At 39.0% G+C, this 26,040-nt stretch overlaps 2 protein-coding genes across 2 annotated transcripts in view; both read right to left on the reverse strand.

The window, feature by feature from the left end:
* The window catches only part of IGSF5 (immunoglobulin superfamily member 5), a 59,593-nt gene extending 35,591 nt beyond the window's left edge, over positions 1-24,002 (reverse strand). The window contains exon 1 of the mRNA XM_072398310.1: positions 23,925-24,002. The gene's annotated coding sequence lies outside the window, so the exon portion shown is untranslated. The remainder of the gene's footprint in view (positions 1-23,924) is intronic.
* LOC140321578 (beta-1,3-galactosyltransferase 5-like) lies at positions 692-24,061 on the reverse strand. Its single transcript, XM_072398311.1, has 2 exons — positions 23,929-24,061; positions 692-4,040 (listed from the first exon to the last, which is right to left on the reverse strand). The coding sequence occupies exons 1-2, from the start codon at positions 23,950-23,952 to the stop codon at positions 3,099-3,101; spliced, it is 966 nt and encodes a 321-aa protein (XP_072254412.1). The 5' UTR covers positions 23,953-24,061; the 3' UTR covers positions 692-3,098.
* Between the last annotated feature and the right edge of the window lie 1,979 nt (positions 24,062-26,040).

Here is a 26,040-nt window from a genome sequence, read left to right on the forward strand (position 1 = left end):
AGCATGGAGGCTCCTCAGATGAGGATTTGATTTTGGTGCACCATAGTGAACCATTAACTCAAAGCTATCTCATTGTTACTGGGATAGATGAATAAAAAGTAACAGATTGGCAGAAATATTTATATCCCCTGAAAAAAAAAATCCAGCTCAAGGCATCTCTAATGCCAGCAACATGGCTAAAAGCCTTGGCAGTTGGTCATATGACCTCAGGGTTCTGATTGGCTAATCCTCTTCTGTAGCAAAGATCCCACAACTATAGCTAGGTACACACTTCCAATGGTGCTCGCCCGATAATCGGCTCAGGGCTGATATCGGGCGAGAATCTGGAGTGTGTACAGCGCGCGTCGTCCATCGTCGGAACGACCACCCTGGCGGATCAATGGACGATGAACGAATAACGATCGTAATGTAAGAAAGTGGGAGAGTGCGCAGCAGGATGTCACTCCGTTGCTCTCCCCCTCCCCTCTGCATAGAGCAGAATGGTGATGTATGTACAGCACTTGTTCTTGCATCGTGCAGTACATAGTCGTTGGAAAGATTTGTGAAAGATCCTTTCCAACGACTATAATTGGAAGTATGTACGTGGCTTAAGACCTTTACTCAGATGATGTGAAGGAGCATACAGTTAGTCCATATTAATCCAAAAAAAAGATTTAGATTGTACTTGTTAAGCAAAGGTCTGGTTCTGCTGGTCAAATTTGCCTCTAATTTTGTTTCACTGCTTGTTTTGCATACCCATTAAGTCAATGAGAGTTTTTTTAAGGAGAGTGGCCAAGTTAAGACAAGTGGTGAGAATAGATTTTCCCAGGCAGTGCCTAGCAATTGGCACTTTGCCCTATAGTCAGCCTTGGGTTGCTTTCTGCTTTAAAACAGTTAAACATAATTATGAAAACAAGAATGTGATGGTGACTTTTGGTCTAAGTTTGATCTAATGTGGCTCATACCTCTAATGTTGCTTCCCTGGAGAAATCATACAAATTATTATTTAGGTGCTATCTTACTATCCTTAGGGTGTCTACATTTTGTGCCCACTCTGCTTCAAAGGCTGAAAAGCTATGGGCACACTAAAACCATATGGTGGACATGTCAAAAAGTGGACAGTTTGGGGCTGTGGTTTATGGATATATCATTACCTTATTGGGCCTTCACTAACACCAACATCATGGCAAGCTATTTGGTTTGGTAGACTTGAGGAAAAACCCAAGGCAATTCAAGTGTTAATTTCTCATGTTTTGAGCGCTGTCGAGTTAAATATAAAGTATGTAAGTTCCCTGGGATTTGGTTTGAAAAATTTTACCTGCATGATATATTCATGAAATAATGGTTTACAGCTATTTTAGTAGACAGATAAAACAAATTTTTTGAAGTCTGGCTTGGATTGACTTCACTTACCTGTGAAATGTGTAAGAGGTAAGAGTAGCAATCCTTCCTGATAGATATTAGTAGTTTGCAACCCCAATTGTACAGCATATAATTGTAAAAAGAATACAGGCAAAGCAAAATTTTATTGTAGTGATAAATTCTTACCAGCAAAAGTAAGTAACAAATACAATGGGTATTAGTGGCCTACCCCAATAAAGCTTCATGGGATAAATAAGCCCATTGACTAAACCTATAGGGTTCCTGGCTAAGTATATAAAGGGTGAGGATAATAGTTTAAACATCTTTCTACCCGACGCGTTCCGCCATTTTGGCTTCCTCAGGGGATATATAGAGGGCGTTAAAGCAGACTGCATATTGGAATCAAAAAGGATATTTCAAAGTTCATATCAAACATGTTGAATCAAAATATACCATAGTAGAATAAAATTAATTTTTAATTTTGTGTGCATGTGAGTGTCTGTAATGGGATAATATGGAGTCCTGGTTTCCTTTACATAGTCAAAGCTATGTCAAAGGGCTCTATTTATAAAACACAAAATCAGACATTCCCTCAAAGTTTCCCTTGGGGAAATCTTCCAGGTCCATGTGTTTCAATGGCAGTAATTGATTCCCATGAGGTTATGTCAGATTCCTTGTTTTAAAAATAGAGCCTTTAGATTTGTTGGAATCGAAAAATTAAAAGTAACAAAAATTAAAAGCTGAACTATTTATGTTCCCTGAATAAAATACAGTTCCAAGCTCCCTCCAGTGCCAGGGACATGGCGAAAATGCTTTTTCGTGGTGGTCTTTTGGGATGCAAAAAACACTTAGCAAGGACTTCTGTTTTGTAAAACCAAACATGTATAAAATAAGCCCAATTTTTTTTTTCACTGATTACCATGCATACTTTTTTAACTAGAGGAGGATGTTTTTATTGAGGTTAGCCAAGTTAGGATAAGCAGAGGTAACAGGTATTCCCAGGCAGTTCCCAACAATTGGCACAAAACTTTGTTGAACTGAACTTTCAAAAAGATCGTTATTTCAGAGACACATGATGTTTATGGCTTTTCCAAATCTGGCAAGGAAAAGACCACATAAAGATATTTTGTTTATTTTTGGAATGGATAAATAAAAGTATCTGTGTGGCACAGAAAGTAACCAAAATTTTCAGACATTATTTATTTATTCTGTTTCACTGTAGGTAAAATGTTTTAATTTACAAGAGATCTTTTTTATAGTTAGCTGACCTGTTTTCATGTACCACTATAGAGAAATAACCAGAATCTGTCCTTCCCTAGTAGAATCTTTTATCTTTGTACAGTAAAAAAATGTTTTACTTAGTTTATTAGAAATGTCCAGTGAAACATTACATTTATAATTAATGGCTTTGTGAAGTTCAAACCCCTTCCTAAAACCAGCTAGGTTATCTGTGATTGGTAGTCACATTACACTGCCATAGATATTAACCAAACTCAACAGGAATCTACTGCATTATGTTCCACGACAACAGGTCTCTGGGCAGCTCATAGGTGAACTATCCATCTATTTAAATGGAAAGTTTACCACTGTTCCTAGACAATAAACCACTAATTGGAAATGATTTTTGTTTTTTGAAATCTGTTCCAAGTTTGCAGGGACAGCCAGGTTCCCCCATAATAGTCTGTCTTCTCCAGTTTTGCAGAGCTTTAGGAAATCCAGACTGTTACTTTAATTATGGAATGGAACCATAACTTTAGTTAACATTGTTCTTCTTGTGCTTTCTGCAACGTTTCCCAGTACAGGACAATTTCATGTGGTTGGAGTTCGTGAGATGTCACAATGTTCCGATAAGTGCACACTGAAAATGATGGTTTAAAGGGAAAAAATATTGGCTGATTGTGAAGTTCCTGCAATGAGATCTTCAGTTTTTCCAGACACATTCCTATGTACACATCCTCAAGCTTAAAAAATGGTATAGAAGATGAGATGTTGAAGATCCTTTTGGCAACATCCACTGAAAGCACGTAACCTGTACCTGAACAAAACGGGGGGTATGTATCACCATCATACTCTCTTTTACTTATGTACCACTTGCTAAAGATATTACGTATTGGAGCGTCATTTGGCTTTAGGATCCCCGTAAAGAAATTAGAAGTCTGATTTCTACGCATGAGTAGTTCAACAAGGTAAAACGTATTGACAAACATGTCTGAATCAGTTTTCATGATGTAGCTGGTCTGAGGGCAATGATTCACTGTCCAGTCTAACCCTGTCAACGTTTTTATGGTCAAGTTGTAATACGAGTCTACAAAATCTTTTTGGATAATGTCTTTGTGGGTGTTAATCTCTTCAGATAAACTGATGGGTTTTCCAGGGTTTGTTCCAAGAAGAAAGAAGGTTACCACTCGCTTTCCATGAATGAGTTGCTCCTTCCCCCATGTTTTTCGGATGGCCATACGGGCCTCCTTCTGGCTATGAGAGGTGGTCACCAGCAGCACTAGAAATGGAGGGTTTTGTATGCAGTTTGATTCAGGCACTTTTATGAAGAGATTCCTTTTATAGTCAGTTTTAATGGAGAAATAATTTTCTGATCTGTGAAACCAGTAATAGCAAACATCATAGTTCATAAGGAGGAGCCCAAACATCCCTAAACAAGGAAAACATAGAAGTGCCACAAAAATGACCCTTTTTCGAGGCATCTGTAAACAAAATAAATTACAAGTTGTCAATAACATCATTATTATACAATAAAAAAATGTATAAAAATAATGCACGCATAGTAAGAAAATAAAATACACTAAAAAAATATAAAAATGTAAAGACTTGGTTCCAATCATTTTTTAAAAAATATGCTCTTATGTGATTTTTTAGGTCTGTGAATAAAGCATATCTAACCCCTAAAACAAAAACATAATATATATTAGTTTACCAGTGTTTACGAAGAACTAAAGTTAAAAATGGTGAACAAGCAGGTTCTTTGTTGCAGAAGTGGTGATATCTCGTCTGTGATAAAACAAACTTACCTTAATTTTTTTACCTAAAACTTACTTCTCCTCGCTTCCTCGCCAGTAACAGTATCTTTACCCGGACCTCTTCCAGGTTCAGGAACTTCTGTCACCTTAATTGGCCAGGCCAAAATTACGGTACATACTGTATCTCCTACTGTACATACTGTATCTCCTGTATATGAGCATGGGAGATAATTGGTTCCCAGCAGCCAGATTCACCAAGATTGTACAATGAGCTTTGCATGAGCAACTTAGCAAACATTAAAGAAATTATATAAAAACAGGCAACTGAATTGTAGGCTCAACTTTGCTCCTTACTGATCTCATTCATTTTAATGGATGCATTTAGGAACCACTTTGTGCATTTGGTTGCAAGCGGTGCAATTGAGTTGGATTGTGACTGGAGTTGTTGAATGTAACCTTAACCACCTGAGCATTACACTGATTTCTAGATTTCTGTTCCAAAAGCGTCACAGGTTTTCATAAATTTTTTTTTTTTAAATTGTAGACCTGTAACTTACAGAAATATGTCCGAATAGGGTTCTAGTAGATATCATGAATATAAAAAATGTTTGAAACACACAATCATGTAAAAAAAAAAAAAAACTTTTAATAAAATTAAAGGAAAAACACAAAAATCAGCTTAAACAAGAACACATAAATAAATGAAAAATACTGAAAATGCGATAATTCGGTATAATGTATAGTAATATATTTTTCTAAAACACCTCCCTAGTGTCCGTCACATACCTATAGACAAAACCACATAAATATATTTTCTATTATTTTGTATTGGATTGGATACAGGACTTTGTATTAAATCCAATACAAAAAATTTGAATTTTCCGCTACGACCCTCATCGACGGGCGCACGCACGCGCATCACCAGGAATCGCCGAGGGACGCGTACGCAAATGCAGGGTATTCTAATTCTTTCCAAACTTCCATGCAAAAAGTGTTACATTTTTTGCATGGAAATTTATTTTGGATTGTAGGCTCTAATTCACCGAATTACCGCATAACTCACCAAAATATGTCCAAAATTTTATAAATTTAATAATTAAATTTTTTTTTTATAAAACATAAAAAAAAAAAAATCTTTAAAAAAAACTAAAAAAAGTTAAAAAAAAAAAAAAAGGGTAAAATGTAATGTACAGTAGCTTATATAATATATATATAATACAATTATATATATATTATATAAGGATTTCTTTGTATTGAACTCAATACAGCTTTTTTGTATTGAGTTCAATACAAAGGAACTCAATGCAAAATTTTGAATTTGCCGCCCCGCCTCCCTCCCGCGCCGACGCACGCAGCGACATCACCGGGAAATCCCGGTGATCGTCTCTGCACTCGCCGGCTGGACACCGAAGAGGACAGACGTGTCCGGAGGAGCGGAGGGAGAAGGTTGGTTTTTTTTTTTTTTTTTGTCCAGCGATCGACGCTGGACAGGGAGAGGCACAGGGATAGGGACAGGGACAGGGAGAGGAGGGAGAGGAAGCCGGCTGGCTTAGAAAAGAAAGCCAGCTGGCTTTCTCCTCTAAGCCGGCCGGCTTTTTCTTTTAAGGAGAGGGACACCCGACGCTGGAGGACGACGCTGGAACATGGACCCGACGCTGGAACACGGAACCGACGCTGGATTAGCACAGCGGGACCAGGTAAGTGGGGATTTTAGTGTAGGCGAAAAAATACGGGGTTATCCAAAAGAGCAAAAATATTTAGTGCGAGAAATTACGGGCTTAGCGGTTGGGGGTTTAAGCAGCGAGCCACTTCATTTGACTTAGTTGCAATCGTCTTAAACCACCAAGTGGCCACGGTTGCTGCTGGAGAAGAGAAATGATCCACAATTCATCTTTATTTATGAGCTTGCTGTAGACATTGAACCACAGCAAACCAACCACCTCAACCACAACCACACTTGCATGGGGTAGCAGTTGAACAATTGAAACAACAATTGCAAGTGAAACAACAACTGCGGGATTAACCCGCCTAATATTAAGGAGGGGAGACTGGGAGTTACTAACAGCATTGGTTTTTCAACCGCAAATCTGAAAGACACCTGAATAGTTTGGCAGTTCTAGTTTTCCTCTGTTCCTGTATGTTCAGGACACCCTAAAGATAAATGCTAGGCAAACATCTAAATACACTGACAAAATGCATACTATCATGTGAAATTGTAAATGCAACTTATGGAAAATGTTGAACTTTTTTAAATATATAAACTGAAGCAGTGCTTTTATATAAAAGTAATATACTTGAAACAAACACTCATAAAATTAACATGGTATCTGCATGCATATCTCTCATATTCTATATTAATGAAAATGCAAATAATGAACATAGGAACCTCCTTAGAAAGTATGCTGGTGTAACCTGTTTAAACTAAACTTCAGATTCAAAAGGTTGAACTTTTTGATATATCATTATAATTACTGTGTTTTCCCCATGCAAACCAAGTTATGTTAATCTGTAACACAACAGGCACACACAGGAAAGGGTTCATATACACCTTTATCACTGGTGCTTGATGCTTGTAATAGATGTTCATTCTGAATGGTCCTTTAAAGGAAAGTAGCAGGTTAACCTCCCTAGGGGTAGAAAAAAGTTGCTAAAAGCGGTAACCCCGAGTCACACTCGGGGTATGTAAACCTATGGAAGTAATAGTAAATACAGCACTTACCTGATCCGCCGGCGTCCCGCATCGTCCATCACCGCAATGTCTGTCTTCTTCCGGCTGACTTCTGCATTGGATGAGTCACCGGGGAGTTCCCGGTGACGTCGGTGTGTGTGTACATTGCCGGCGGGGCGGGAAATTTAAAAACCATTTGTCTTGCATTCAATACAAAATAACTGTATTGAATGCAATACATTGGATTTATATGTGTAAAAGCAGTACATTGTTTTCAAGTACATAAATTTTACAGTATATATATTAGTAAGAGTATAATATGTATTTTTTTTTAAATGTAATTTTTTTTTTTTTTAACTATTGTGGGAATTAGCTGGACAAATGGTACGCAACTAGCAGGACTGGATGCCAAATCAGGGTTTTATTGCAAAAAAACACCAAAAATTGTCCCAAGAGGAAGGCTTAATGTCAGCCAGGTAAAAACCAAACACACAAGCACTTATCTTCAGCTGCCCATGTTCATAACTGTCCATTTCCAACAAAAAGGCAGAAAATCAACTAGGGTCACCTTGTTTGTAAAGTCTTGTCTCTCTCTCTTTCTGCTGCATGCTCTCAAGCCCTCTCCATTAGGGTCATAGCACATCACATCCCCCTAACTGAGCTCCTGGCTCTGTGTTATATCTCCACCCTCATCAATTATCTCCCAGATGAGAGTCCTCCACCTGCCCCTTTACACAGAAGAGGAATCCTGTGCAAATCTATCTGCTCTCTAGTACCTTCATGCTGGTTACCTACAATATATAGATTATTACATTTATTCAATTTATTATTTTTACATGATTTTGTGTTTCCAACGCTATTATACTCATACTGTTACATTATACTGTAAAATAAATTTTCATGAAAAACAATGTACCGCTTTTAGACATATAATACTGGAAAGAAATGAACCGCTAGGAAGGTTAACACAATACTTAATGTGAGAAAAAAAAGCTGCATAACTTGCTTCTGTGCATTGGCAGCCAATTCCACTACCTAAATTAGGCTGTTAAATTGAGGTACAATAGATGCTTAAGCTTGTGTGTTAAATGTACAGAAGAGGCCGAGTGCAGAGTTCCCAGGTCTGTACACCAGCTGTGCCCATTATAAAGGGCCCCTACCAACCCTGTGCTAAGCTGCCAGGTCTGTATACCCCCGGTGCCTATTATGAGAGGTTCTCAATACTCCTGTGCCCAGGTCTTCTCCGCTATTGTGCTGAGTTCTTGGGTCTGCACACCAGTTGTGCCCATCATAAGAGGTTCTGATTGTATCTAGGGCGAACAGAAACACAGAGTGGAAAAGGATAAGCAGAACATCCCACAACTACCAGGATGATAGGAACAATCAGGAATTGAAAAGGAGATAGAGAGACACTGAGCCTAATTTATGAAAACTATCCAAGGCTGGAGAGAATACATTTCTATCAGTGAAGCTGGGTGATCCAGCAAACCTGGAATGGATCTGGTTCAGGATTGAAAACATTTTCTAAAAAATAGCAAACTACTTTTAAGAAATCTATTCCAGGTTTGCCAGATAACCCAGCTTCACTTAATTCATCACTTAGTTCTCTCCAAACAGATTTTTTTTGGTTTCACAATCAGGGATGAAACAGGAGCCACAAATCAAAAAGAAAAGAAATCAAAAGAACAAAGTGTGCAAATATTGGGAAAACTAAAATCACTTTTAAGGAGATACACAGAACGGTGATTATGTTCAGCAAAATATATTTTTGGCATTCAGGACCCTTGGCTTCTTATCATAGTTTGCATCTAAAGCTTACCATTTTGAATACAAAGAAAATACTTTGCTCTGCTTGTTATGGCTATTTTTGTGCTAAAGCAAATAATGAACTTTGGCAAAGAACAGAGGAGCAGATTGTTAAAAATGAGCTCATTGTCAGTCTGCGCGGGTCTTCTCTGATTATCTTTGGTTCATGTCCTGAATGGCATCAACCTCATTTACATGCTGATCATTCCCAAGAAAGATTGCTGTGAACAATGGTGCACCAGTCAATCCTTACGGCCATTATACAATTAGAAAACCTCTGAGATAGCCCTACACATATGTCAATGATTTGAATGCAAGCTGGGTCGGCCAAGACGTGATGACTTCTACCCTTATCCAGCATTTATTCATCACCTGCACTGAGTTTAATTGCAGACTAATTGCTTGTATGCTGTTTATGTGTTCAGCCCTGGAAACTGCCAATGGCATAATAGTAGTTTAAAGTCTAGAAATGTTTTTGATGTTTCCTCCCTTTATGTAATCTATGGCCTACCAGGCACAACATTAAAGGATCATGTAGATAGTTGTGTTGCAGGCACATTTTACTATGCGGTATTTAAAAACCCAACAGACACCCCATATGGCTGTTATAATGCCCTGTGTTGAAAAAAAAATGTAGGTCCAATTTTAGTGTGTTTACATGCATTGAATAAAGGACCACAATGGTGCCGAAGGTCACCTGCTGCCAAGCAAGTCTTATTGCTATTTTACATTTGGCAGTTGACCTGAATTTTGGCAGGGCAAGGGGAGTGTGTATTACCAGAAGTACATGGATTTTCACAAGGGCTGGGTATAACAGCAGAGAAAAAGGGGTCTCTTCTATACAGCTAGGCATTTAATGTAGATGTTTGCTATAAAGGTTTCATTTAAAGACAAACTCCATTAAAAAATATGGCTCCCAATGCTGCAAGGGTTTAAGGACCACCTTTTTTTTGTCTAGGCAAATTTTTCTCAACAAGGGTTCCATCAGAGGTTGCTAGGGGCGAGCTGTTTGTGCCTCTTGGGTCAGTATAGGTGACATCAATGGTAAGGGTAACATTTTTCCTAATGACCAACATACTAAGGTACTTTGAGTGGAGATATAAATATAAATACATCAGAGATTTCCTGAAGACCCAAAGTTATTTCAAGGGTTCCCCTATGCTTAAAAGGTTGAGAATGTCTGGTCTATGGTGATCAGTATAAGTAGATATAATTAACTTGTCCCTCACTCTTGCAGGCTTCCTTCCTGTCCGGGGAAAAAAGTGGGGGGATCGAAGATGCTTAGTGGTGCATCCAACAGTGCAGTAAAAACAGAAAACAGGTTTTTAAATGATAATTTATGCATTCAAATTCATACAGTAAATACATTCTGATGATAGAAGTATTCATGGGGGCTAATGATGTACACAATTAATGTTTCATTGCTTCTCACTACCTAATCTGTCCAGTTGTATACAGTCATCATACCCATATCACAGAAAATTGATAATATCTTTGATAAGCTCGAACGAACCACCATGTCACCCTGATTTACATGCCGGGTGAGTGACTTTTTTAAAGCTTTGGATCTCCCACCACAATCTCTTTGGAGTGAACCTTTGTTTAATGTCCCCAATCCTCTGTAATAGAAGATCTTTATATTCATTTACTATGAAATTGTTATCATGTATGACTGGAAGTTTATTGATAGTGAAAATGTCTCCCATGAGTTTTTACTTAAAGTTAATCTCAGGTACAGAGATCTGTCACCTAGGAGTCCAAGAATAATGGTATCAAGAGAACAAGCTTAGGGAACAAAAAGAAGACACTGTTTCTATTCCATCATCTAGCTGGAAACTGCTGGAAATAAACTGAGGAGCTTAGCTTTGGAAACAAATAAATAGATCTGAGATTTGTTGTGGATTGGATAAATTTGCCCCACTGTTTATAATGCTTACGAACCCTTAGAGATCTCTACAAAACATCCATAAAAAGTTATTTTGGCTGGACATACACTTTAAATTACACCCATTGGCAAAGTATATTGGGGTGTAATTCAAAATGAATGGCTCCACATTACATCAGCATGCACATTGGTGCACTATCACAGTGAGTGCAGCGAAGACCACAGCGCAGACCTCAATTTAAAGCTGCGTACACACGTGCAATTCTTGTACGATGCATGAACGATGCAACGAACAAAGGACTACACGATGCATGAACGAGTGCTGTACATACAGCACCGTTCTGCTCTATGAAGAGGGGAGGGGGAGAGCGACGGAGCGGCACCCTGCTGCACGCTCTCTCCCTTCCCTTGCATTAGGATCGCTCATCGTTCATCGTCCGATGAATGACCTGGGCTGTACACATGCTAGATTCTCGCCCGATATCTGGCCAATGCCGATTATCGGTCGAGAAAAATTTGACGTGTGTACGCAGCTTAAGTTTGATAGTAATAAACTATAAGAAACATATCACTGGTAACACTATTACAGTTAAATAACACAGGTCAACAAAAAATTAGTTTTGATAATCATCAGAAACCACAGAAAACTTTTCTAAATCCCTAAAACGTACAGTTCCTGAGTTTTTAAGTACTATTATAGGTAACATTGTATGTGCATGTATTTTGTACTAAAACGTAAGTACCATTGAAGTGAATGTTAATACATCTTCAGTGTGTCAACTTTTTCATTTCTCACCGTGCTAATAAAGCGTCCCTTAAAAAAAGATTTTTACGAAAATTGGGTGGCACAGTCGAGAAAGGAGTAATTAAAAATCCCAGTAGAGACCAAGATTGAACCAAACTGGACTCTAATTTTACTACTGTATATTGAGATGTGCCATGCCACCAGTCCTTGACATGTCTCATAAGGCATGCCAAATTATATTTGCGTAGATCAGGGCATTTATCCCCCAAATTGTCTTTAGAAGAAATTAGTTTAGATCTAGCAATACAAAGAGTTTTTCCCTGCTGATTGAAGTTTTTTTAACGTCTGTGTGACGTAGAAGTAATGGTAAAGTTTGTAGAGGATATACGTTATTTATATATTTTAAGCACTCCATGGTTTGATAAGGCAAAGCAAAATCCCTTTTCAATAAGTTGTTAGCACAGGGAAGAGAAGGCCCGTCGCTGTTTGGTAATCTCCATGGAGTAATCAGAAAATAACAAAATTCTAGTGTCATCAATGCAAAAATGGTCTTGCCTTTAAAAGAAGCATCTTATCAGTGAAGTGATGATATTGCACTGTTAAAGGACGAGGAAATGGTTTATTACGCTGAGGGGGGGGTCCCAATTTGTGGGCCTTCTCTATCTTCATGGGTACTGTAAGCCCCAAAGATTTAGGGAGAGTGATGGAACATAGCTTTTCCAATTCAGAAGGCTTATATGACTCAGGAACACCAATGATGTGCAAGTTATTGTGGCGTGCTCTATTTTCCATATCTTTTACTTTTTCCTGTAATTGCAAGTACTAATCATTCATCTGTTGCTGTTTTGTACGGGTAGTCAATAAATCATCTTCCAAATCACTAATTCGTTGCTGCATGCTTTGCAGCTCTTCCCCATGTTTAGTGACAACTTCTGTTATAGCCTGTAAATGCTGCTGTAATGCCTCTTTAATATCATGTAGCAAAGTAGGCTCAAGATAGTGGGAGACCTCCTTAGCGAGCTTGGTGTAGTCTATGGCCATGCAGAAATGTGTAGGGGACTCTGTCCTACCTATACCGGAAGACTCGTCTGCGTGGTCCCGCATGGCGTTGGCCATCCTGGCCTGTGATGCTTCTTCCCTGCCTGCTTCTGCTGGGAACGTCTAGAGGACTGAGAGCCTAAGATAAAGCGTTCCATCCGCTCTCTGGATTGCTTCAAGCAGTCAGTTCATGTTGTCATAGCTCTCCTTTAGGTTAATGGAATAGGCAATCGGTATACTTGGTTTGGAGTTACCATTATGCAGTAAGACTGATTTCACACTTCTTTGGGAGGAATCAATGAAGATACGCCATTCAGATGGAACATGCTCTTGTGACAAACTGGTAAAGAGGGCATTTATATCATGACAGTAGCACACTGAGCTATCACTAGTGAAGAATGTTGCCAAGTTATGGTTTCGTTTTCTGTAGTGAGTTACAGTTACACCCTTTGCAAGCAAGTGTTTCTGTTTAAGCCTTGAAGCAAGAAGTTCTGCATTGTCTTTGGAGAGATTTAGATCATGAACTAGATCATTTAGTTCTGCTTGTGTAAAGATCTGTGGTTCTGAATCTTCAGTCCAAGAATTATCCTGGTCACCAAGTGCACAGCCGAAATATAATTTGTATATCTTTTTAGGTTCTCTGGTAATTGGGTGACGTTGTGCTTTCATCATGAATGAACCACACACGTAACAGAAACTGTCTGGATCATTGGGGAAATTTCTAGGCATGATGATAAATAAAATCAATCACAGTTAGTGCGGTCTCTAACCTTAAAAAAACTGTCAAATGTTGTAATATGTTAAGGCTTTTTATAAAGAATTTCACACAATATATAATTAGCTGCATCACAAAAACTAGACGTGCTGGAGAAAAACTGAACACAGATTTAAAATGCACATAAGAATTACTACAAATCACAGATAAAATATATCTGATTAAAATAAAATGTTGACTCGTGTAATATGGAGGGATTAGATCCCCAAAAAAGGACAGTTAGGAGCTATATGGAGGTGGTTGTTCTCCAGGTTTTGTGGTTACTTAATCTGTCCCCAAGACATTTTAAATACAATTGACATAAAACACCTATGGAAGCTTAAAGTGAACCTGTCAGTCATTATTGACTTTAAATAATGTATGATGCCCTGTATGGTCAATTTTAATCTGCATTTATAATACATACGAGTATATCCTGTTTAGTGCAACTCTCCTAAATGGATGACGCTGAACGTACCTTATCTTGATCCCATTGATTGCTGTTTTTACTAGTTTTCATACTATAAATAAGTTAATAAATATACTCTTAGGAGATACCAAATATGTCAACCCTTAAAGTTGCATGGGACTATAAAGTGCTTTTGTCAATGTTTTCTGTTTAATTGTTGCAGATTCACCCTCAACTTTTTTAATAAACGTTTATCCCAAGAACAGTTTTGGATATAAATATAATTGCATTTCGTTTTGGTGTGGCTTTGGTGGGCATTAATATATCATTTGGAAAGAAATCTACAATGCCTGTATACCCCTGCATTTCCTTAATTTATTCTGTGTATATGTGCTTACCCCATCTCTCTTGCTGCATTTTATTATTCCCCCATCATTTCCATCAATATTCCTCCACGATTCACCAAGGGGGCAAAGCCTTAATAATCTACTAAAATGGTCAATTACAAAGTGACACACTGCAGAACAAGGCATTGTAAGTCAGTAATAGCGAAATGATCAGCTGCCTACAGATCAGAAAGCCTATACACAATACAGATGACTTTTTGATCAGTGCTCCAATGGATGGGGTCCTCCTTAATGCTGGTGACAACCTACATTATATATGTCATTTTATAATTTTACTTTTCATTTTTTCATTGTTGCGTACAGTACACATTGGGTGTACCTTCAACCGGTGGTCTGCAAGAAAATTTTGGTGGTCTGCGGCTCTGGCTGGTGTGCCCCCGAGCAGGGTCAGGTGAAGAACCCCGCTGGGAGGGCGCACCGGCCAAAGCCGCAGACCATGGCTCCCATACGGATCACTGGCTCAGGACACCACTAGCCCACTCTACCATCACAGGCTCAGACTCGCAATAGGAGAGTGGGTGGGTTCTTGCATCATGACGCCACAATGGGGGATGTTTCCTCCCCCTTAGGTGACATCCGGCTCCACACACATGTGCAGTTCAGAGCCGGTAAGTTTAGTGGTCCGTGGGTCCGAAAAGGTTGGCGACCACTGTTCTAAAATGTCTTCTGGGATCTGCAGCTTGGCAGCGATTGTAAAATTTAGGTTACAAAAGACTAAAGGTTGCAAAGGATTTTTTTTCCTGGATGGAAAGGGTGAAATTCAACCCCTATACATTTTCAGCAGTTGATGATCTCCAAGTCCCAGTCTTCAAATATAGGTATCGTGTTTTACTTGTATCTCACAGGTACCAGTTTAATTGTTCTGTTTTAGCAAAGGATCTTAGAGCTTGGCATCTGATGGAAAAAACTGGAGGACTGGCCGAACTGCGTTCAGAACTAATAAAGGAGACCTGTGCTGAAAAATTATAAAGCTAGTGGAAATTGGGAACCTCTCCTTCTGCAAATGCTGGTTGCCCATTTCATGTCTACATCACGTTGGAAAAAAATGTTAAGGAGCAAGTGTACAAATTAGGAGCTCAGACATTCCTTCCACACATTTTTTTTTGCTCAAGGAAGTGTTATTGCTTGCGAAAGTGTTGAAGAAAGTGGTCACAAAGAGCACCTAACGATGCAGCGATCCTGCAAACAAACGGTAAAGTTTGGTCGATGCAAACAATCTTTCTTGATCATTTCCAGGCAAACTAGAATGAATGAGCACATAGCATCATTTAGTTCTATGACAAGAGAAGGGGAAGGATAAAGCACACATTGCATTCTTTGCCAAAGGAAAAAAACAGGGGTCATCCCTTCTGAGTCATTTAGGATCCACCATAGTGGATAGCTAAACAACATCAAGGAACCACTGTACACATGCTACATTTTTGCTCAATACAATCATGATTGCTCGTATCAGACAGTAATCATATCACATAGATTTAGAATACCATTCAGGTCACTGGGATTTTTAGTTGGAAAGCACTTGTTTTGCAATGCCTGATATCAAATCCATGGCAAATGCCTGCTAAGGAGATTATTATTACAAAATAATCTGTTCTAATGCAAAATTTATCCTCAGCATACCATATCCACCATGCGTTCTGTGCCGATTAAAAATCTAAATCTGGATTCATACAATGTAATCTAAAATGTTCATGCTAAAGTAATATCAGGCCAGTTGTTTTATGTGACAGGAACCCCTTAGCAAATTATTCTAAAGGACCCTTTAAAGGTAAATTGCTATGATGTGATCAGGCTTTAATGTGTATATAAAGACAATCTTTTTGTGTTTAATTTTGGTAAAGGTAGGGAGGATCAAACCCTTGTTAGGTATTCTGCTTTTGAGGGTTGGTGGGATTCCATTCCATTCCAACAGCAAAAGGGAACCTTACAAAACCCATTCCACAATTTTGTTAGGACTAGTTAAGCTGAAAGAGACCCTCTTTGATGCAAATACTGCACACATGCAGCAGCATATATGGTCAGAAGAGCAAAGTGCAGAGATTGGAAGTATGTAATGTACATTGTACAACATTCACAAGTATAGTGAACAACACACCCTATGATTCATTACACACATTCCATGGCAAAATAGTACCCTACACATGTACATATATTCACATACCCACATACATACATACACAAACCCACAGCATACCTCCCAACTCAAATCCAAATCCTCCTTCCCTTCCCAGTTGTCCCTCTTTTGGGTGGATATTTACACTTCTATGAAAAATGTATTTATTAAATTTTAAAAAGTGTCATTTTGCACCAATCCTTCATCCAGATTCAAAGTTTATTTGTGTTTCTTTTTTTTATTGTCCACACCAGAGTTTTTCAACGGCACATTTTTTACATTGAAAAAATCCTGCGGCACACCACAAATCAAAAATGTTACAAAATGATACTCTGCAGTAAGTCTCTTGTCTCTAAGAACCTACCTACTGCCATCCACTGACACAGAAGAGTATTACATTACACTGCCAGTCACTACAGCAAAGATACATTTGATAATGGTAATTGGATAACTTCCCACGGTACACCTAAAGATCTCTTCCGCACACTAGTGTGCCGCAGCACAGTGGTTGATAATCACTGGTCTATACAACAGTAGAGGTGTGTCAATTGTCAACATGCTTTATGGTACAAACTGTCCCTGTTTCCTATCTCTCGTCTGGACTACTATAACCTCCTCCTCTCCGGTATTCCACTAAACCGACTCTCTCCTCTACAATCTATTATGAACACTGCAGCCAGACTCATCCATTCTTCCCACCGCTCCTCCTCTTGTGAATCTCTTTGAAGTTCTCTTCATTGGCTTCTATTTCACCTTAGAATCAAATTCATCTCCTGTGCTTTGCCTTCAAATCCCTCCACAGTTCTTGTCCTTGACTTATCTTTCTGACCTGATGAAAAAATACCCCCCTAGCCGCTCTCTTCGTCCCTCCAATGACCTACTAATGACTTCCTCATTCATAACCTCATCACTCGCACGGCTCCAAGACTTTTCTAGAGCTGCCCCAACTCTCTGGAATGGTCTTCCTCTTCCTACTTTCTGCACATTTGTAAGAGCACTCAAAACCTATCCTTTTAAACTCGTCTACCCGTCTTCTTCTGTCTCCTAAACCCCCACTACTTATTCACCATTCCATACCTCTCCTCCTATTGTGTGATACTTCCGCCTCCTCTTAGATTGTAAACTCTTCCGGGCAGGATTCTCTCCTCCTATGTCACTGAATGTATCTGTCTGCCATTTGTAACCCCTATTTAATGTACAGCGGTTTTTACACCTTTTTTTAAACCTTTTCTTTAAAAAAGAAAGGGATAAAGCCCCTCGCCTTCTGTCTTTATTGCAAAGACAGAAGGCGGTAAAGACAAAATGGGAGTGCAGAGCCTCCTGGGATACCTATGTCACCTCTCCTTCTGCGAATGGCCGATATTGGGCATACCCAGAGGGAGCTTTTTTCTTATAATGGGAAAAAATGGCAATCCCATGCATTCACAGTGAAATCAGCTCTTTTTTTTTCCATGTAGAGCATCATGGAGGAAGATGGCAGCACCTGGAACTTCCTCTGCATTGGGGCGAAGGCGAATTCTAGGACGGCGTGGGTCACAAATGAGGACAGCACCAGGGACGTTAGGAGACTGCTACGGTCAACTAAAGGTCTTCAAATATCCTAACTGTGCACATTGCTACTATAGCAAAAAATCTACCTATATATCTATGATGCAGACAGGAACAGTAAGAAACCCAAAACGTGGTTTAGGAGAAAAAACTCATACCAACAGCGAAGCATGCTGGTTGAAATGTTATGGTTTGGGTTTGCATTGCTGCTTCAGGGTCTGGACAGTCATCCAAATCAACTATGAATTCTAAATGATATAAAAGTGAGCCTAATGATAAAGACAGAAGTGTTCCAAAGCTGTGTTAGGAGACACTTATAAGCTGGTCTGATCTGCTGGTGTGAGTTTCATTGTTTTATTGTTGCCGACCTTGCCTGTTCTTGACTTTTTTGATTGTATGCTGCCTGGGTCGACCTTTGCCTGTTACCCCAACTCGGCTCTGCCATATTTATTACCCAATAAAAATATCCAACTGTAATATCAGGAAGTGTTGACTAGTTAAGGAACTTTTTCTAAAATAACCCAATTGTACTGCATGTACTTTTATGACCAAGTTGCTGTAACCACTATGTACCGTGTTTCCCCGAAAATAAGACCTACCCCGAAAATAAGACCTAGCACTTTTCCCCCAACCTGCCCTAATATAAGACCTACCCCGAAAATAAGACCTAGTAGAAAAAAAAAAAAAAACTCACCGAGCGGGAGACAGCGGGCGTACACACTCCGGAGCCGCACAAGCCGATGCTTGCCTTGTAGTTCCGGCTCCTGTCACAGGCGGAGTGATATTACATGCACTTCGCCTGTCAGAAGCCAGGAACTCGGCTCGCGTCTTCTGATAAGGTAAGTTTTTTATTTTTTTATTTTAACCAGCACAATTACGGTATAAAGATAAAAAAAAAAATAAAAATGTGAGCAATCATTGCCCCAGCCACATTTTGTGCTGATTTTAGGTTTGTAAGGACAAGCTGGCTGATTTAATACAGTAACAGTGCAAGAAGAGAAATGCTGAATTCAGTAACCAATACCGGTAGCAATGAATCAATGAAGAGTTTAATTTACAATTGGGTCACCATATAAAACTCTCAAATGCACAGAAAAATAAAAAAAATAAAAATGTGAGCAATCATTGCCCCGGCCACATCCACTGAGTGCTGATTTTACACAGATCCACAGATGCTGTACAGTGCACCTGTGGGTTACCGTATCTTTTCTGGTGCACTGTGCTGCATCTGTGGATCAGTGTTAAAGCACCTTAATACGTTAACCACTTCAAAATGTGCCTTTTTTTATGGCCATATTCATACATGAATATGGTAAGTGTTTTTTTTCATTAAAAAAAGTATATAAGACCTACCCTGAAAATAAGACCTAGTGTGTTTTTGGAAGCCCAAAAAAATATAAGACAGTGTCTTATTTTCGGGGAAACACGGTAAAAATACTTTTTTTGGCATTTTGTATAAATAAAGCTTGCTTGATGATTTTATTTATGATTGAAACCACTGGAACTCCCTGCTTTGTTCTACTCCAGCAGTTGGGTATTTTGAATGTCTCTTCTTGGCTTGTTACATACCTCTGGGAGGTGGTGAAATTAAATATAAGTAGATTATTGTGTTTTCTTTTTGAAAATAAGGCATACCCTAATAAAACTGCTTACATACTGGTCAGCCACTGCACAACTATTGTAATGTAACTATTTTCTCGCAAATAATGCACTATTTGTTGCCTAACTGCATACTTTCCATTCACTGAACAATATTTGTGGCTAATGTCTCTCAAATACCATACTTAGTCTAATTTAAGATTAAACCTGCCTACTATTTCTGTTATGTTGTTGCTTAACCAAGGAAACTACATATTGCCCACCCATGGATCAGTTTTTGCATACTAACTAGTGATTGAAGATAAAACCTGTTTAGTCTTCTCCTCTTATAATGCATGCAAACCAAACCGCTTAAAAATTCTGCCCAGCCACTGAACAATATTTGTAGCTACTGTCTCTCAGATAATACATTACAATTTAAATAGCAAGATAAAACTGGCCCTGTCTCTTTCCATTCAATGTCTATCCAAGTGCTCATGTACTTACTAGTTTTTTCAAAATATAGCCCCTATACAGGCTGTCCCCTGGTTAAGGACATCAGACATACGAACGCCTTCTAGATACAAACGAAACATCCGCATAAATGGCAAATATCGGTAGGTCCCATTCACATGTGTATTCAAGAATCTAGGGTTAAGTACTCCCTCTAATCTAGTAACTCCTGGAATTGTATCCAATAAACCTAAGTATCGTGGAACCTCTCTTCTGTGCCAAGTAGAGATGAGTAGCTCTGAGTAATATGTTGGCGCTATATAAATACTGTTGGATAATAATGGTAATTGTCCCTGTATATTTAGGTACAGGATAAAACCTTGCAACTGTCAATATTGTATGGAACAGACAAACATGTGCAAGACAGAATTTGAAAGGAGAATGAACATTGGTGAAAAGTCCTGGTATGAATAATTACAGTTATAAATGTCTTGCAAAAAGGAACTTGGCACCTAAAAGGTGCAGCAAGCCAGTTATGGCAAAGACACTTTGATGCAAAAGCAGAGCATGAGCCTAAAAGTTCAGCAGAGGAAGCCTTTAAGGTGAACTGTTTTATAAATGTTGCTAAGCATGCAACAGTTTCTATTTAGACTCCTTACCTAACAACAAAATTTTGTTTTGTTAATCACCATTGTGGTGTAAATAATTGATGTTGATGGACACACCAAATTGTGTAATTTTGAAATATTTTTGCATGGAATAAGTTATCTGCCACAGTGTTCCATGCTAATTGAAATTGAAATATGTTTTATTATAAACGTTTTACAAAGATGTTTTACAATACAGATTTATGAGGCATTATATCTTCCTTAGAAGTGACATTGCATATTGCATATTGGGGCCAGTTGCCTTTGACAGTTTTTTTACATTTAGGGCCTCATTGCCCTATTGTGTTTCTAATGTTTGCACTTTTTTGAACTTTTGAAACTTTTGTTTCCTAGACTAAGATAGCAGGTCGAGAAATCAAAGTATGGAAGGAAGATGTAGCAGAAATGCCCTATGAAGAATTTTTTCATTTTTCAATTTTCAGACTAAGATAGCAGTTTCGGAGGATAAAACTGTGAAAGAATGGCCTGGTGTGGGATCTGGAATGATGTAACAGATGAATAAACCTGTCAAGAACCCTTTATGAAGAAACATATTTCTATATGTATACCAAATATGAGGTCATCCAAAAGCACTGCAGCATATCCTTTAACTGGCATCCTTATACGGTAAAATGCTGGTTTAAGGGATGATCATTGGTCAGTACTGGTCAAACACTGGCCATTGTCTTATTTCCTGGGTAGTTAAAACACAGTGCCATACCTAATGAACTAGTCTTGACCAGAACTAACTTGCCAAGTTATTGATTTCCGGCAGACTCCTTGTGTGAATTCAGTTTTGTTCCGCAGCTAAGTATCTTTTGTTATAGCTTCTTAATTGTTATTGCATTGTTTTGTCTATCTGTCTTATTATTAAATAGTATAGTCTTTCAAGTCTTCGTGTTATCTCTCTGTGTACACTTCAAATTCAACCTATTAATATTTACATTAACTGTCACAAATTATATTTGTGACATAACACTTGGTACCACAAGTGGGGTTTGATCTGTACAAACTAGAGATATTGATGATAAGATTGATAACGGGAGAATTTTGATTGTCTTTGTGCTGATTTATTATTTTGTTTTTTGTATTAAGTCATAGTGCAATCAGAATAAAATGCAGAAATTTTTTAGCTGGGGTAAAAGAAAGTTGCAAGGTGATCAGAGGGCAAGTCCACTCCCAGGTTGGGTGTCCACATCTAGACAGTGGAACCCATTTGCTTGCGAGTATAATAAATGTCATTATAAATAAAAAAAAAAATAAAATAAATGTTGCACTGATCCAATTGGCAGATCCCTGCCAGTCGGTAAGGGAATTAGATCTGTCTCGGTATCACAAAAAGGAGCAGAAGGCCGCTGGCCAGGTAGGAGCTCCAAGCTGAGAGAGAGAAAAGAGATATTGGAATCTGAACTGCAGGTTGTTACAGAGCAATTATCTCTACTAAGAATGTGTTTGAGTGATACTGAGACGCAGAGAGAGGAAGTTGTTTCACAGTTTTCAAAGTATGTAGTTAATGCTGTGAAGAGAAAACAGTGTTGTAAGAAATGGACTCTTACAAGAGAAGGCGCTAAGTTGCATGTTAGAGCATTGATTTCAAGATGAAAATGTGGGGAGGTTGAACATTGGTCAGGGTCATCTGAATCTGATGAAGAAATTGAGAGTGCAAATTTGGGATAAGTGTGGGTATGATCAGGTATGATGCTGACTAATACTGAAGCAATTGGACCGGGATGTGTATCCTTGGACCCCAGAGTTCATCTTCAAATGCACAGGGCACGCAATACTGATCGCTCTTTCAGTTTATTGCATTTGATTAGAGACTCTGTGGCTCAAGTATATAAGACTCTGATAGATATGTCACTTTGGCATACATTGGATGAGGGGATTCAGAGTACGAGAAGCTGGGTGTATTACAGGATTGGTTAGGGACCCCCTTCCTATAGATGGACGTTATGGGGTATCTACCACCTGGGTGGGGCCAGACATGTCCCGATTTACTCCTTTACTGAGTCAAAAAATCCTTAAGACAGCGCCACAACATTTGCGACCTGCATTATTCACAGTATTAAGTGATTTGGATGGGAGACAGGGGAATGTGCATGAAGCAGCAGCATTAATGGGTCAGTAAGAAGAGACTGAAAAAGGACCAGGACCAGGACATAAGCAAAGACCAATACAAAGGGCAGAAAAGGGAGATTTCATAAAGAGGTTTAAAATGAACAGAAAACAGTTGTTTCTTGAACTACTTAACAGTGGTGTTCCCAAAGCAGCATGATGGGATCCCTACTCCTGATCTGTTCAAACACTGGAAACAACTGAAGGATAGAGGGAAGTTACAGCCAGCCAGACTCAAGAAGGTGTCGTCTAGTAATGTAGAAAAAATAACCCCTCCTTCTACACCTCCCCAGAAAAGAAACAACCCATAAATATTTACATAAACTGTTACAAATTATATTTGTGACATAACACAGGTAGAGCGATCGAAGTATGGAAGTAAAATACCACTGTGGACATAAAAAAAAGAAACTTGTTATTTTCTAGAGTAAGTTGGTGTGTAAGGAGATCAAAGTATGGAGATAAGTCAAAGACCCGTCAGTGTTTTTCAAGAAGGAAAAATGCTGGTTCCTAGACAAGGATAGCAGGAAGGGAAGTATAGAAGTTAGGTGCAGCAGAAATGCCTTACAAAAAAACATATTTTATTTCCCAGTAGTATTCTGATGGGGAAATTTTATATAGAAACTTGTTTTATTTCCCTAACTAAGTTGGCAAGTAGGGGGGAATCAAGGCATGGAAATAACCCTTGTTAGGACCCCTTATAAAGGAAATTTTTTTGTTTCTTGAACTAAAATGTAGGTAGCAAAGTAAGACCCTGGAGGATTATATGGTGTGGAGGATTGGAGGTGTGGAGGATTATGAAGAAACATGGAAGTAAAATGCTGGAAGATGCTGGAAGTAAGATGCTGGTGGGAATACTTGATAGAAAAACTTGTTTTATTTTCCAAACTAAGTTGGCAGGTATGGATAACAAAGTATAGAGATAAGACTTATATAAAGAAATATTATTTGTTTCCTAGACTAAGATGACAGGTAATGGGATCAAAGTATTGAAGTCAGATGCCAGCGAGGGCGATATATGAAGAAACTTGTTTTATTTTATGGAGTAAAGTAACAGGGAGGGGAATCAAAGTATTGAAATAGGACTACTGTAAAATTCCAAAAACTCTTTCATATAAAAACTGCTGATCAGTAGGTTAGGGTGATGATGTGCGTGCAATGCATGTCCCGCTCGCATTTCCCAAAAACTTAATTCTAAACTAAGTGAATTCCAACTGAAAACTGCTATTATGATGCCTTTAGGTAAAAATATAAAAATTATGAGCTACACCAGACAATGAATAATATAATCAGTTTTTATATTTATCACCCTATACAAGTGGTAAATTGGGTAAACTATGCACCATTAACCAAAATATGAATTTAGATGGATCAAGCAGACAATACGTCACAAAGTGATGCTGAACACAGAAAAGAAGAAGGTGAATCAAACAGTATGGCAGCACCTACCTTCCAGCCCTGCAGCAGCTTCATTTCCGATAGCGTTTCTTTTTTTTGTGTTTATGATCAAACAAACAGGTCAAATCTGCAGACAGTCGTATCCCTCCAGGGGCATAGAATAATCTTAGGCTCAGCTGCAAAGATATCAAGGGAGGAGAGTAAGGGAGTGTGTCTAAACTGTTCTAAGCTATAAAAATTTACAAGGGAGTGGGAGAGGTTTGCTCAAGCAGGCTGTTGACAAAAGATTTTATCCTCGCTGTGTTTATTCATACCATTCAGAAACCCATAAATATGCACTATGGATTTACCATTTTAAAATCACTTGCAGAAAAAGAAGTGACAGGCTCAACTGGGTCATGCCAGCTCTTTACAAAAAACTCCTATATTATATGTTATTCAACAGATTGCATCGATGTGAACGAAGCACAAACAACTCCAGGTATCCTTTTAACAAGCTTTATTGCATAATCCAAAAACAAGCCAAGGGTCATACACAAAAGACCAGTCTGATAAAGTGCGGTACAGATGGACGAGGCAGAGTTCATGCAAAGGTCAGAAATCAGGCCGAGTCGCTGCTGGTAAAAATAGAAGTTTAACCGGTAATTCAAACACAAGAGTGTACCCAAGCACACTGTTACACAGAGGCTATAACGGGCAAGGGTGCAATAGACAGGTCTCATTAAATGGGCAGACTGCCCAATCACATTGCGCCACCTGGCGCTATTGGATAGGGTAAACATAGCCCGACGAATCACCTGTGGCCGATTTGGCCTCAGGAAATTCAAACTAATCATGCCCCGTCCCCGGGGGGTACAAGAGGTGCGCATAGTAGCGTGCGCCTCTTACACCAGGGCTGCCGGACCGTGCTGTTGTGCGCACATCCACAGGAGTGCTGAGGTCCTGTGCATCACAGTAGTTCGGCCGGAACGGATCCCTCTGCCAGAGAGGGGAAACGCGCTGCTAGCAAAGCAACGGCGGCCTCCGCCAAGCTGCCTGCTGCGGCAGCCTTCCCCCTCACTGCCCCGTGATCCCTCAAGTCGCCGAGGACAACGCGGGTTCGCCGGTGGGGTAAGTACCTCACAATGGGTTTTAAGATCTCTTTTAAATGAGCAGAAAGTAGGAGCAAGCTGAATAGGATGAGGAAACCATTCCAGAGACTTTGGGCAGCTCCAGAAAATTCATGGAGCCGTGCGTGTGATGAGGTTATGAGTGAGGAAGTCATTAGTAGGTCATTGGAGGAGCAAAGAGAGTGGCTAGGGGAGTATTTTTCTATCAGGGCAGAAATGTAGGTGGGAATATAACTCCGATGTATAAATCTCTTTTAAATATATAAATCTAACAAAAGTGTTTAACACAAAACCTTTTGTTCCTACCTATAAATTGTTGAATTTGATATTTTTCTATGGAAATTTAGGGACATTTGGTTTACTCAGTCATATTTCAAGTATAGATTCTTCAAAGTCAAAATTGTGTGAAACAAGGGGTGTATCCTATTTACTTTGCTGTATAATAATTTGCTGATTGTTCCTATTGTAGAACATTTGATGGTATTCTATGCCGTGACACACCCAATGGTACTATACTGGGTTATTATACTGACTTGCTACAAATATCCCTAAAATTGTTAAATAATAATACATTATTGAGTCAAAGATCAGTCCAAAATTATGCTTTTCCTTCCCCAAAGATTATTTTGTACTGGTCAGCCCTTTTGCTGTATGTGTTTAGTTTTATTATATTAACTAATTATATGTAGCTACATTTTAAAAAATTTTTGTTGTACTGGTGGTTACTGCCGAGTTGCAGTCCTTGGGCATACCAGGCCGGGCAGAATGATACACATACCAAATCACAAGGCAGAAAAATTGTCATAAAAGGCTAAGGTCAAGGCAGGCAGGCAGCAAGGGAGGTCAGGTCACAAGCCAGGGGTCAAACACCAGGGATCCAGGAAATAGACACCGGTGATACAGGGGCAACTGCAGACACAGGGAACACAGGAGACACTGGAAGCAACAGGAGGCACAGGTGACACAGGTGAGAAATCTCCATAGACAGACAGGAACACTGGAACTGGAGTGCTGTGTCTGAGCCAGCTAAGTAGCCAGGGATGATTAAGAGGCT

The sequence above is a fragment of the Pyxicephalus adspersus genome, chromosome 1 (assembly GCF_032062135.1).
Source record: "Pyxicephalus adspersus chromosome 1, UCB_Pads_2.0, whole genome shotgun sequence".
In the NCBI taxonomy this organism is placed as follows: domain Eukaryota; kingdom Metazoa; phylum Chordata; class Amphibia; order Anura; family Pyxicephalidae; genus Pyxicephalus; species Pyxicephalus adspersus.

Excerpts from the sequence above, each read along its gene's own strand:
- LOC140321578 (XM_072398311.1), bottom strand. The coding sequence starts at position 23,952 with ATGAAGCTGCTGCAGGGCTGGAAG. Across the intron at positions 4,041-23,928 it reads AGCTGCTGCAGGGCTGGAAG|ATGCCTCGAAAAAGGGTCAT; the intron begins GTAGGTGCTGCC and ends TTTTGTTTACAG.